The sequence below is a fragment of the Copadichromis virginalis genome, linkage group LG17 (assembly GCF_057382275.1).
Source record: "Copadichromis virginalis isolate Kocher_CV1m ecotype Utaka linkage group LG17, C_Virginalis_male_GT1.1, whole genome shotgun sequence".
In the NCBI taxonomy this organism is placed as follows: domain Eukaryota; kingdom Metazoa; phylum Chordata; class Actinopteri; order Cichliformes; family Cichlidae; genus Copadichromis; species Copadichromis virginalis.
This window is the reverse complement of record NC_140634.1, coordinates 19,076,992-19,090,786: the sequence shown is the minus strand read 5'-3', so window position 1 is coordinate 19,090,786 and position 13,795 is coordinate 19,076,992. Positions and strand designations below refer to the sequence as shown.

Sequence of the window (13,795 nt, the reverse complement as noted above, 5' to 3'; positions counted from 1 at the left end):
GAGTGAGAGAGATTAAATGCCAAGTTGACACACAGACATAATCTTGCAGTCACAGCTTGTTTGTTTTGTAAAGCCTAAACTACATTGCTGCACCCAAAATACTTTGATTGGCAAGAGAAACACACACACACACTGTAGATCTATATCACACACATGCACACACAATTATACTCTGTAAGCATCTAATTATGATTGTTTCGTCGTCTTCGTATATTCTGTTTACAGTAGACTCATGTCTGCAGTAACTGCTTGTGGGAACAGTCTCATTATGTGGACTTGCCTCCCATATAGGTTTAGTCCGTGTGTGTGTGTGTGTGTGTGTGTGTGTGTGTGTGTGTGTGTGTGTGTGTGTGTGTGTGTGTGTGTGTGTGGTCTCTTTGGGGTCACTGCTTTCCAAACCTTATAAGGAAACATTTCACTTAAGCACATGAAAGTGAGTGAGATGACAAATGAGATGGTGAAGTCTTGTTTTAATATGCTGGCACTAATTCCTACAGAAAGGTGCCAGAAGATTTGGGTCGTCCCATTGGATGAATTACTTTTCTTCTAGAGTTCAAGTAGACGAGAGAAGAAGTTCACTTTTGAGATTTCAAAGAAGAATTGGATCATTATTTGGACATAAGACACTCAGAGCAGGCCTTTTATGATAAAAGGTACATATTTCTACTCTTGGACTTCACTACAGCGGCTTTACATGATTGACAGATCAAAATAATCCTTTTTTATCTCATACTGAGCCTCAGTGCAACTACTTCGCTCATCCACGGTCTGAAACTATAGTCAGTAAATAAATGATCGGCACGACCACAGTGACATCACCGACTGGTTTCAGACTCTTTGGCATTTTTGTTGCTTCCATGTTGGTTTTTGTGAGAAGTGACCATTTGGGGTTTTAGTGCTAACCTATCACTAATGCTAGCTAAACTAAACTGTGCAGATGCAATATCAACAATATAAACAAAGCAGCTAATATCTGCTAATTAGTGCTAAGTGACAAATTAGAGGCTCTATAATGTATTTGTACATTTGTCTTACTTTGGCAACAGTGGGAAGGAAAAACGTTTTTTTTAACAGGAAGAAACCTCAAGCAGAAACAGGTTTAGAGAGGGGCCGCAAGCAGTTAGGTTTGAGAAAGACGGGCGAGAGTAACTAGTTATTGTCACAAACCTCAGTATAAATATGCGACATCATACAGAGCCAAAAGAAAAAAAAATGTATTATGCAAACCCCAACTTATCATGGTAAATGGCCTGTATTTGTATAGCGCTTTACTTAGTCCCTATGGACCCCAAAGTGCTTTACACGACATTCAGTCATTCACCCATTCGTGATGGTGAAGCTACATTGTAGCCACAGCCACCCTGGGGCGCACTGACAGAGCTGCCAGACACTGGCGCCACCGGGCCCTCTGACCACCACCAGTAGGCAACGGGTGAAGTGTCTTGCCCAAGGACACAACAACCGAGACTGTCGGAGCCGGGCTCGAACCGGCAACCTTCCGATTACAAGACGAACGCCCAACTCTTGAGCCACGATCGCCCCGTCTAATATGAACTTCCACCATTGATATGACAGAAAATAAGGGACAGCACAATGACAAATTGTGATGTGAGAGAAATGTGATTCTAAATAAGTCAGTGCTCTGAGTTCCGTTAGAGTCCTGTGAGGTCAATCATGACTCGTGATGTCATTGGGTCATGCGATCGAGATCCCCTCGACGGCCCTCGCTCTGATCTGAAATATAACAAATCCCAGTAGAACACAGGATGTTTGTGAGTTTGGATTTCCTTTGTGTAGTGTTCAAATAAACTTGACAAAATCAGATCCTTCTGTAAATGTCTGAAAACAGCAGCAGAAGATGGCAGTGACAAGAACAGCCTGATCGCAATGAAAAAGATATTTGTGATCTCTTATCGTCAGTAATTAACAGGGAACTGATGGCAGCCTGTCTGTGCACAGAAATCATTTTGTGTCTCAGCAGCTGCTCTTTAAATAGAGACACTCTCATCCTGCACACTCAGAGTATCATGGAAACTATTTTTAACACGTGTGCCTTGCTCAAGGGAGCCTTAGCAGCACTAAATGACTTATAATTTACTGTAAGTTTTAAAAAGTTTTCAAAGTTTGTTTTTTAAATAGACAAGAAATATAAGAGGTAAACTATGATTAGCACTAAGAGGTGAAGTCACACCCCTCCTGATTTCACTGTAATTGCGCAGGCAAGGGGGGAAGTCCACCCAAGAAGGCTGTGTGCTCTGACCTGATACAGAAATGAAAACAGCATTTTCATGCGTGATGTGACCGTTTTTCTCCGTCAGGTACAACGGCAACGGCATTGATCTGAACAGGGACTTCCCGGATGCTTTCGCTGGTCTCCAAAGTCAGCAGCTCTTTGAGGAGAGAAGGGAAGCTGAGGTTGGTTTTGCTTTGGAACGAGACAGCGTTTTTAAGTTTCCTCTGTCATCAGGATGCTATCATGTGTTTCAGGTCCAAGCAGTGATTGGCTGGTTGAGGACGGAGAGTTTTGTTCTCTCTGCAAACCTTCATGGAGGCGCTGTGGTGGCCAGTTACCCCTATGACAACAGCAATGGCGGTAAGCGGCAGATCCAGCAGTCTGACTTTAACTGGTCGTCCACAACAGTCCCACAGTCGTGTTTTTGTGGATCTTTGTAGAATGTTTTTGGAGCTTCTTATTTGCTTCATATCAGCATGTGAAATGGAAAGTGCAAAGCAGGAAATAGGCCCTCAGACCCACCAGACAAATATACAAGTACAGAGAATGTGTGATGAGTGCACCTCTACAGAAGAGCATAGCTTTCTGTCATGTGCTAGATGTGGAATATTTATAATTTTCAAAGATAATAGAGCTGGAATAATAATAAGAAAAGATATTAATTTAACAGTTTGTTACCTCATGGCCACGGGCTCACGGTACTGACAGAAAGAAAGAAACTACAAATGCAGAGAAAGGGAGCGCTCAATCATTAGGGAAGGCTTAGACCAGAAGGTATATTCACAGGAATATTAAACACCAGTTTTCAGCATGAAATAAAATATTTGTTTGCCATTCTCCCTTTATCTGAAATAATAATAATAAAAATCTAATAAAACACCTGAGCTTTAAAAACCTGTTGGAGGAGTCAGTTGAGGTATTTTAGGCACTAGGATACTTTCAGGACTCGGATAAGCTGCAGAAAAAAAATGTGCGGCTCATAAAAAGCTCATTCTCTTGTTCTGAAAAAGAAAGAAAAGAGATTTTGAGTTTGAATAAATCTAGCTTCTCATAATCTCTTATTTGAACGGCTAAAACTCTTTAAGTCCTGTACTTCAGATGTTTATGTGGGAACACATAACGCTATGGCTTAAAGCCTGTTTGTTTTGTATTTGTATTGTTTGAATTTGTTGTTTTGACTTCAAAATGCAGAAAAGGAAGTGTGTTAATCGAGATAATCAGATTTATAACTGCTCAGTAGAACTATTCGATTAAAAACAGTCATTTAGTCAGAGTTACTGCCTTAACTTTACCAGCCTGCAAACTCACACACAGAAAAACTTGGGGAAAACTTCAGGAAAAGGCAACAGGAAGTGCTACTGGAAACAAAATAATTCTAAAGCTCAAATAATCACCACCAATCATAGGCTTTTGCTCTCATCATTTAAACAGGTAGTGAACTGGTGGGCGGGGCTAGCATCGCTCCTGATAATGACGTGTTTGTTCACCTGGCTAAGGAGTACTCCCACAATCACGCCTCCATGTACCGAGGTAACTTCTGTATGGACAGCAGGCCGTTCCTGGAGGGCATCACCAACGGATTCCAGTGGTATCGTCTGGAAGGTCAGTGAGTTTGGCTAAGCTTAGCTTACAGAGAGACTGGAAACAGGAAACATTCATCTGGTTCTGTCAAATAGTTCATTTACTACTGAAGTGTTTAGAGAAGGATAGCAAAATGATCACACAGGGATTTGTGATACTATAGAGAACATACAGAAGATTAGCTTCTGATTAGCATTGTAGAAAAACCACTACAATAACCACTACTACCTTTGCTCCATGATTTATTTATATTGAAGTGCAGTCCTGTGAAAAATTAAGTGCATCCTCACTGCGCCAATAGGAATTATTACTGTAAGTAGCAGCCAGGTGCTGATAATCAAATCGACTTTATTACCTGATCATCTGCGAATAAGCACCAAAGAGCTAAAGTTTTTGCAGGTTGCAGGTCTGGAAAATTCAGGTTTGTGTTAATTCAGTACCACATTCTCCCCAGAAGTGGACGTCTGATCAGATTTACCCCATATTTTTGTATTTACTCTTTAATTCCTCTCAGAAGTAAAGAAGTTAAGACCGTGTAAAACCCACCCACGCCATCTCAGATCCTACAGGCCTCAGTTAGCATGATAAAGGTTAAAGTTTGGAAAGTATCATCTGAACAAGACACAAGACTGTAACAAAGTGGAAATGTTTATCCATGATGCACAAACTGAACACCTCATACCAGCTGTCAGCGCAGTGGTGGAAGAATGATGGTTTGGGCACCTTGCAGTCACTGACTCGACCATCAACTTTTCCCCAAATTGGATCAACAGGATAATTATCCAAAGAACAGCAGCAAATCTCCAATCAGAATGACAAAAAAATAATGATAATAATGATAATAATCAAAGTGCTGCAATGGTCCAGTCAAAGTCCAGACCTCAGCTTGACTCAGGTGCTGTGGTGGGGCCTTCAAAGACCTATGCACACATGAAGGCTGCAAATGAATGAACCTAAGCAACGCTGTAAAGAAGTGTGGACCAAAATGTATCTATAGTAATGACAGAGTCTGATAAAGTCATACAGAGAACCATTACTTCAAACTTTTGCCACAAAACAGCTTTACAAGCTGCTGAATCACAGAGTGCACTTGTTTTTTCACAGTGCAAAAAGTCATGACTGTACAAAGCTTTTACAGGTTCTCCAACTTCACTCTTTGAGTTATCTTGAAAAGAAATAATAGCCAATTTCTTTAATTTTCTATTGCAGTTGTTTGATCAAACTGAAAACCTGAGCAAAGCAGCTTTTTTCCTGTTTTAATAAAGCAAGACATTCATTGCTTGTGTTGCTTGGAAAGTTGGGTGAATTTCAACTTTAAATGCTATCTTGGAATATTTTTACAGTGTAAGCTGTAAAAATATTCCAAGATAGTGGGAATGTGAGGTTTATTGTGAAAGTGGAGGACAAGCATCCCAGCAAAACTACAGGACAGGAAATACTCTTGCACTCATCACTTTAGCTTCCCTAAAATTTTCTAATACCTCAAAGGAGAAGAAAGTCCCTGGCATTAACATCTCTGAGTGACACATAAAGAATCACTTCTAAAATAAATCCTCTTAAATCTTGGATAAACTCATATATTGCCTCACATGAAACTTTTGGTAGACTGTTTTTGAGCTCTTAATCTGTGACAAACTTCATGCTTAATTTCAGCAGTAGAGAAACTTTTTTTTTCTTTAATTGTCATGAATTTGAAACTCGTTACCAGAACCTTTGGAAACTACTGCAGGTTAAACAAGACCAAACAAATACGCCGAGTCACCATATAATAAAAGAAAAATCCCCTAGCTAAGCAGCTTTAAGACTAGGAACAACCCAGAATGCATCTCTCACAACTAAAAAAGAACTTCCTGCGATTTTTCAAACATAATCTTCATTGAAAAATAATCTCCTCATATTTGGAGAGAGTTTCTAACGACAGAAACTCGATGAGGAGCTGCTGAGCGCTCAGCGCCCGTGCAGCCCGCTCTGGTGTCATCCTGCAGAAACCTGATCGCAGTAACCTTATCACGTATGTGGGAACTGTGCACGGCTCGAGGGGTTCATTTGATGGTCACAATGGAGATTTGACTCTTGTTGTGCACATTCATTAGAAACTGACAGGGATCCTGTTTTACAGTCATGAAAACCTGGTTATTCAATCAGGACTACTCCAATAGACAGCTTATCTGAGGTTACTCAAAATTAAGACATAAAGATCAAATGCCTTTTAGAATCACATTTAAAAAGATTTTGAATTTCCTTAATCTTCTGACAGTTCATGGACCAAACGTATTAACTGATGTTTAAAATGGTCAGTGAAATATTTGTAAGAGTAACATCTGACCATCTGTGCTGCTGCAGCTTAGTCTCAGCATCAGTGTGGACCTGAATGTGTTTGAATGTGTGCATCAGGTGGGATGCAGGATTACAACTATGTGTGGGGGCAGTGTTTGGAGATCACTCTGGAACTGTCCTGCTGCAAGTATCCTCCAGCCAGAGAGCTTCCTGCTTTGTGGAACGACAATAAAAAGGCTCTGCTGGCCTACGTCCAGCAAGTCCACCTGGGTCAGTATGTCTCTGTCTTTGAGTCCACCTGTCTCTATTGAAGCAGTATCAGTACTTGATAATAACCCGGTATGTGGTGTTCAGGTGTCAAAGGTCAAGTGTTTGATGGTTCAGGCGAGCCAGTGGAGAATGCAGTGGTGGAGGTCAGAGGTCGCAGGAATATATGTCCATTCAGAACCAATCAACATGGGGAATACTACCGTCTGCTGCTACCTGGGAACTACACATTCACAGTAAGACTTTACAGCCCAGTGCAGCTTATTCTTCAACCTAAATAAACATTCACTGCCACATGATGTTTGTTTTGTGAGTTATGGTCATGTTAGAGTAAAAACTAAAAACACAATAAAGCAGGGTGTACTTAAGGTTGGGCATACATAAATAAAGCTGGGTATCATCTGCATAGCAATGAAAATGTATACTGTGTTTCTAATGATATTGCCAAGGAAGCATGCATAATGTATGTCCTGCTCTCCCATATCTTTTATTGTAGGTAACATATCCAGGTCACAAGGTTTTGACAAAGACTCTCAGTGTCCCGTATGGTCCGGATCAATACTCTGCCCTTAAACACGACTTCCTGTTACGACGCATAGCCCGAACGACTAGACGGACTGTGGGTAGCACTACCCAAACTGATGCCACCCCTACCTGTAACTACACTTTACAACAGAAGGCGGGCGGAGCCATGAACAGGCCCACGTGGAGCAGCCTGGCTATAGGGCTCAGCATGGCGGCAGTGCTGCGATCCCTGATCGACTGAAGTGAAATTGCCAGCCAGGTTCAGTTCCTATCGACATCAAACCAAACACGTACATCAAAACTGTGACACAATGTCAACTGCAGCCTTCTGAGGAGACACATGGAGCAGGAGTTTGACAATTCCTGCAAGCTTTGTTGCCCCAAACAAATCTGAGACCATGAAACCATGAGATGAAATTTAGTGGAGAATACTGTGATGGTCAGAGCTAAAGTGGAGCACCCAGGTTCATAAGCATAGAAGTTACATACTTCTGATATGGATAACAGGAAACATTTGCAAAAGACATTTTCACATGTAGCAGTAGAATGAGGACCAGACTAGAAGTTAAAAACTTATATGAGCCTTTATGTTATATGCTAGCACAAATTTTAACCAAAGACCCAAACAACCCAAATGGCTGCTTTGTTAAGATCACTAATGGGTGGTGCCTCAAGGCCCCTTATTATACATAGCTTTTCCTTACAAAGTGTACAATGGCATGAATCATCACTTAGCTATTCACGTGCATTATACGCACATAACTTGTCTGCTATTGTACGCAAAGGGAAAATGTGTATTCCATGATTGGCTGGCAAGCAGTTTCTGCATGTTGCTGGCAGTCACATTGGTTCCAAAAAGAGGGCTGTATAAAAAAAACTCTCCTTGATATTGCTTTGATTTGTATTTGACATGGTCACCTGTATTTTTCATGGAGGACACCAAATGGTCTGCAAACATTCAGCAACTACCAAGTGTGTGTCACATTGTTAACAGTTTGCTCACAGAGTAGTTGGCAATTGTTTGCAGACAAATTGTCATCTTTCACGCAAGCTATGGAAGACCAATGCAATTGTAAGGAGGTTTTTGGTGCAGCAGCATAAACCTCTTTACACAGGCCTTATTCACTCAACCCTAAAAACACCACATATCAAAAATGTCACACAAAACTTGAATATGGGTGCTAAGCTATGTTTCAAAGTGCTGACTGTTATTTGTGTTTTCCTTTTCAGTGCTTTTGTAGATATCTTGAAGTACTGTTCAAGGCATATCAGATTGACTACAGCTTTCAGGTATATGGAAATTTAATATATGAAAAATCCCAAAATAACAATTTCATGGCTAACTGGCACTTTAACCACCATGCCATTAGTAACATCTCTGTTTGCACCACTGTTACAACCCTAAAAGCTAATAGCTAACTGTCTAGCCAGAAGTGAATGCGCCCCTCAGATAGCTGACTTAGCTTGGTCATTAAAAACACAATCATTTCACATTTAATATAAAAAATAACTAGACCTTTTGGAACAGTTTATGGTTCATCTTGGAAGATTCTAAAATGCAGCTAACAAGGCACAATAGTTTCTTCAGTTTTATACTTTCGGTTGCCTTACTTTGAGTAATGCAGCTGAGCTTTCAGTTCATATGTTGTTGTTCATATCAAAGCAAGCACTTGCACAGATTTACACAGTTTTCACACCTCAAGGATGTTTTAAACGAGTAATAAATATCTGTAAGTATCTTTTTTATTGCCTTAATAATAATTGAGAAAATAGTAAAAAAAATCTTATGAAGGCTAATTGTTCAGTGAGATGGGATTAAAGAGAAATGGGTGTTTTTATTAAGATTTTGAAAAGAAGACAGAGTAGCAAAAAATATTTCCTGCACTTCAACAGGAATAAACAGCTTTTAAATGTAGATTTATTCAAATGGCAGCTTTCTGTTTTTTTTTTTTTAACAATTAACATTTACACAGCAGAACAAAGCAGGAGGATTCAACCTCTCTGGTAAGATGTGATTTTTATTTTGTATGTGACTGTAATTTTATATACGAGGAGGTGCAGGGGCACTTTAAAATTAGCACTTGCAGGGACTAAATGCTGTTTTTAGAAAGGGGGCAGTGTTCAGGACATGGCAGTGTGGAAATGATGATTTTGTGTGCTGAAGTGTTTCCAGTGACGCTGCGCATTACTCAGATGGTCAGGCTGTTTTCATTTTTTTCTGCTTATTCCATTCATTGTTACCAAAGCAAAATTAAGATGTCACAAGATGATTTATAATATATGTAAAACAATTCAAATTCAATTCTATTAGTTTTATGCTTATTCCACTGGCCTCTTTATTTCTTTTATTTATCGTGTATTATTTAATTTATTTATTTGTTTTAATATTAGATTAAGAGATTAGATGAAGAGTTAGGTGGACGAAGTACAAAGTATAACCTGAAGTGCAAACAATTCAAAAGCACCACCTGGTGGAGCCAATGCGCAGCAAATCTGTCAACTTCAAATTCTCTTACTGTGTCAGTTATGATGAGGTTTATTTTACATAAAGACATAAAGACTTATAACAGTTGTCCTCTTTGAAAACCAACAGGAGGTTAGTGATGCTGATTTGGCTGCTCAGTGACACAGTTGGCGATTATATTTGCAGCACTGCTTCCATAAAGCTGTCCTTCTCCGACTCATAACACACAGTAAGCAAAAATGAAGAAATCCTCTAGCAAATGAAAGAAAAAACGATACTCCTTATAAATGCAGAATTTGCCTTAAAATAATCCACATTTTAGATTTTCTTCTGGATCAGAGTAAACCCGAGATACTTGTGCTCACAGCCATGACAGCACTGCAAACAGGAAGTGTTAAAAGCTAATTTGGCACATTTTTGATGGCCCAAATTTCAAAAAATACAGCATAACATGGCTCAGACTTTAGCCCAAACATTACACTTCCTGTTTGTATCCCTAAAGCAACCAAATTATGTTGCTTTCTAATATAAATATTAGAAGGTTGGGACCCAGAGTTCTATCTAAAACCCCAGGATTTAAACCTGAACCATCAGCCTCAGCACATACAGTATCTGTACACCGTTTAAATTTATATATTTATATACAGTCTGTGACACAACAAAGACTGTAAATCGATTTAAACTCCACACAGAGCAGCTCCGAGTCCTTGTACCCACCCTCAGGACACAAACTCAGCATCCTTCTGCAAGTTTTTTTCCCCCAGATTTAAACATTATTCCTGCCAAATGTCTTCTTTTTTCTCACTTTTGTACTGTTTTATATTAAACATGCTTTATAACAGTCCTCTGTGCCATGTTGGGAGTGTTGTGACTGCAGGCTTCGGTCACTTTTTTTTTTTTTTCTTCTGTTTCAATAAAATTAAAAAGTAAATTCTGTCTCAAAGCCGACCTGAAGCAAACTTGTTCAAACTTGTTCTTGATGGAAATGGTTTTTACGTCATCTGCTAGTTTTATTCTTATCATCTTCGTTCTCTTTTTTAATCTGTATGGAAGCCAGGAAGTGGATAATAAATAAACTTAAATAAATATTTTAATGATTTTATGAAAACTGTAAGACTGAAATATAAAACATTTGAGATTATTAAAGTTTTTTTAACACAGGGTGGGCGATATAAGCGATATACGATAGAAACTATATAAATTTGGCCAACGATAGAGATTTTGACTCTATCGCGATAGCGCATGTTGATGATGTCATCAAGCTGCGCCTGTTTTGGTCGAAAGCATTGCAGCGGCTAAAACCATTATCATCTGCAAATTATGCCGGGCGACAGTCATAGCAAAGAGATGAAGCACTTTTGAAATATAAGGAAAGCCAAAACCTGCTCTTCCTCCACTTCCGTAACATTGATTCATTAATGTTGAATTCTCTCGCAGCTGTTCTATTTCCATGTCGTTGTAGTATATTAATAACTAACCTCGTATTGTGGATGAATAATCTTAGTTGTTCTCCTGACTGAAGTTTGCCCCGTGTATAGCATCCTGCTATGCGATTGCATTTGTCCCTGACCACCAGAATCCCTCACGTTAACTTTTATCGAGTGGAAAAAAAGTTTCCAGCTTCACTGTGCCAATGTTATGCTAACATAGCTGTGTCGCTAGCAATCACGTAGCACAACATTATATACCAGGTAGCAGAGGTGGAAAGAGTACTCAAAATTTGTACTCAAGTACAAGTACTGTTACACTGGTTAAATTGTACTCAATTACAAGTAAAAGTACTGGTGTTAAAAAAATACTTGAGTAAAAGTACAAAGTACTGTTCTCAAAAACTACTCAGAGTATTAATTACTTTTTAACAGACTGATGTTTTATTCTGTTGTCAATAGCAGGCATTCAACTCGATTCACCAGTATAAATATTTATGTTCAAAGCACATTTTTCAGATGAACAAGGTATAGAAAGGTAACTTGTTTTGTAAATAAATGTAGATATAAAAGAAGGAATTTTGTTTGTTAAAACAATGACAAAAATGTTTCTGAACATGCGTAGAACCATTTAAACTTTTCCCCATACACTGAACAACAGGCAGGTAAGTGTCTTAAACTCTTAGCATTTCTTTCACACTTTACTTTCTGAACCTTTTGTTCAGTTTCAGCAAGAGCTGGTTTTCTAAATTAACAGAGGCAATCCGACTTCGTTTGGCAGTGAAGAGTAGACCAGCACAGCTAAAAAGTCGTTCACACGCAGCAGAAGCAGGCAGAGCTGTGTTCAGTTTAAGAGAGAGGTTTTTGATGGCTGAGAAGGAGTGCAGCAGCTCCATGGTGTCTGTGGCACAAGCAAGATAACCATCAAGCTCAACTGCACTTTGCAGCCTTCTGGAGATTGGTCTGGAGAAGAATTCATCTTCATCAGATGACTCTCTTTGCTGATCCTCACTCTCATGCTCTGTCGTTTCAAGATGTTGTTTGATGTATGTCAAGGCTGTAATTGCAAGTAGATAACACAATTTTGTTATTTAAATTTCAGTGATTATTCCTGAACACAAATTTAAAATCGGCAAATTCTCAAAAAGGATTGTTTAGTATTCAGGACAGACCATCAATAACTTACAATGTATTAGGTGAAATACTCACTTAAGCATGTGTTCAAATGTAAAAATACACAAAAATGGGATCACATGAATCCTTACCAGCCTCTATTACATCTGCTCTGTCAGTCCAGGAAGTCTTGAACTTGGGTAAGAGGACTGCAGCTGCAGCCAACTCTGGATCCTCCATCATCGCTCCAAAATGCTTTTGAAGGCCATTTTGCAGGGCTCTGATGAGTGGCACGCATGTCTTGCTTGATGTCTCCAGCCTGCTAAGTTTGGACAGTAGTTGTTGGATTACTGGCAGGAGCCATCCCATAAAGGAAGTGGACTCAGACTGAAGGATGTTTGAAGCTTTCACCAGTGGCTTCATGGTGGTACAGTACTCCCTTAGGAATGCAACTTCTGCAGGACTCAACCTGTAAGACACAACAACAAAACCCACCATGACTATAATAGGGATCTTCTGATTTAATATTAAGAGTCTGCTCACGTTTTTAACCATACATTAAGGAAAATTCACAAAATTTGCAACCATATTGGTAGGTGTCCAATTTTACTCACATTTTCACCTTGAACTCCTCACAAATGCTCCTGGTGGCATCTTCCCCCTTCTCATCAATGATGCGTATTTTCCTTTCAATGGCAAGGTAGGTTGAATTCCATCGCGTTGCATTGGGACGAATGATCTGTAGCTCACACTTGTCCTCTACCACTTCATTAGCCAAATGAGATCAGCCAGTTTTGTTCCAAATGGCCTGGCATTTTGCAAAGGTTGCACGGGAGAGCCTCTTGTAGGTGTCATTCATGCTCTCTGCTAGGGCAGCATCAGATGTTGCCACAAGGTTTAGCAGGTGACATGCACATCGCTGATGAGGCAGAAGTTGATACTCCAAACCAGAGTCTTCATCAAGAATTGCACTTGCCTCATGGTAGTCAATATGGTCAGTCAGGTCAAGAGTTTCTGGGTCTGCTTCATCTTCAGCTTCATCTGCATCATTTTGTGCCCCAAACATGTGGAAGGCCTTGACAAAGTTGGATCCACTATCAGTTGTGGTTCTTACAACTTTGCCTCTAATCTTGTATTGGCAATGGATATCATCAAGCGCACCAGCAAGCATGTCAAATGTGTGAGACCCTCTCAATCTTTTGCATGCTAGTGCTGCAGATCTTCTTTCCAGGGACTCTTCCTCTATCCAATGGCATGTGACTCCAAGGTAACTTTTCTGATGAGCTGACCAACAATCAGTAGTGGTAGCAACAAATTTGACTTTATCCAATGCTGCAACCAAAGTCATCTTCATGTGATCAGCAGCTTCACAGATTCTGGCACGGACAGTGGGTCTGGAGATGACTTTGGCTTGAGGTTGTAATGTGGTAACCAATTCTTTGAAAGATGGCTGTTCTACCACTGCAAATGGCTGTAGACCCTCACATATGAAATTGATGACAAGCTTGTCAACAGTTGCTTGTGGAACATGTTTGTTTGCAGCTCTCAACATCGGGTCTGGTAACTTGGCTTGCGTATTTGCTGAGCGCTTGTTTGGTGTGGCTGTGGTCTTTCGCTGTCGAGATGTTGATGCCACAGTGATATTGTACTGCTCAATCTTCGATGGATGTTTCCTCTGTAGAGATAAATATTATCATACGTCAGGTTCATACATTACTTCATAACATCACTGTGATTAACACTAAAGGAAAACACATTTTTAAAACATTATTCAACTAGACTTGAGCTAATCTTTGATTGTTGAGCATAGTATAAAAGAGTGGTGAATTTGGTCAAATTTTGCAGATATATTGCTGTATTTATTTACAAGTGTAAACCAATTTTGAACGATCATTGCAAAAAACATGA

At 39.6% G+C, this 13,795-nt stretch overlaps 2 protein-coding genes across 2 annotated transcripts in view; one reads left to right on the top strand and one right to left on the bottom strand.

Annotated features, from left to right (window-relative positions):
- LOC146689310 (carboxypeptidase M-like) overlaps positions 1 to 10,466 on the top strand; it is a 29,266-nt gene extending 18,800 nt beyond the window's left edge. The window contains exons 5-10 of the mRNA XM_085437135.1: positions 2,319 to 2,415; positions 2,488 to 2,593; positions 3,665 to 3,835; positions 6,209 to 6,361; positions 6,446 to 6,594; positions 6,855 to 10,466. Of these exons, the coding sequence (XP_085293261.1) occupies positions 2,319 to 2,415; positions 2,488 to 2,593; positions 3,665 to 3,835; positions 6,209 to 6,361; positions 6,446 to 6,594; positions 6,855 to 7,124 (946 nt within the window). The 3' untranslated portion in view covers positions 7,125 to 10,466. The remainder of the gene's footprint in view (positions 1 to 2,318; positions 2,416 to 2,487; positions 2,594 to 3,664; positions 3,836 to 6,208; positions 6,362 to 6,445; positions 6,595 to 6,854) is intronic.
- A 747-nt stretch (positions 10,467 to 11,213) lies between these two features.
- On the bottom strand, positions 11,214 to 13,058 carry LOC146689309 (uncharacterized). The gene is made up of 4 exons (XM_085437483.1): positions 12,836 to 13,058; positions 12,502 to 12,652; positions 12,040 to 12,356; positions 11,214 to 11,831 (listed from the first exon to the last, which is right to left on the bottom strand). Exons 1-4 carry the CDS (start codon positions 13,056 to 13,058, stop codon positions 11,476 to 11,478), a joined length of 1,047 nt encoding a protein of 348 aa, XP_085293609.1. The 3' UTR covers positions 11,214 to 11,475.
- Between the last annotated feature and the right edge of the window lie 737 nt (positions 13,059 to 13,795).

Excerpts from the sequence above, each read along its gene's own strand:
- LOC146689309 (XM_085437483.1), bottom strand. The coding sequence starts at position 13,058 with ATGCTTGCTGGTGCGCTTGATGATATCCATTGCCAATACAAGATTAGA. Across the intron at positions 12,653-12,835 it reads AATTCTTGATGAAGACTCTG|TGGTAGAGGACAAGTGTGAG; the intron begins GTTTGGAGTATC and ends TGGCTAATGAAG. Across the intron at positions 12,357-12,501 it reads GAGGAGTTCAAGGTGAAAAT|GTTGAGTCCTGCAGAAGTTG; the intron begins GTGAGTAAAATT and ends TGTGTCTTACAG.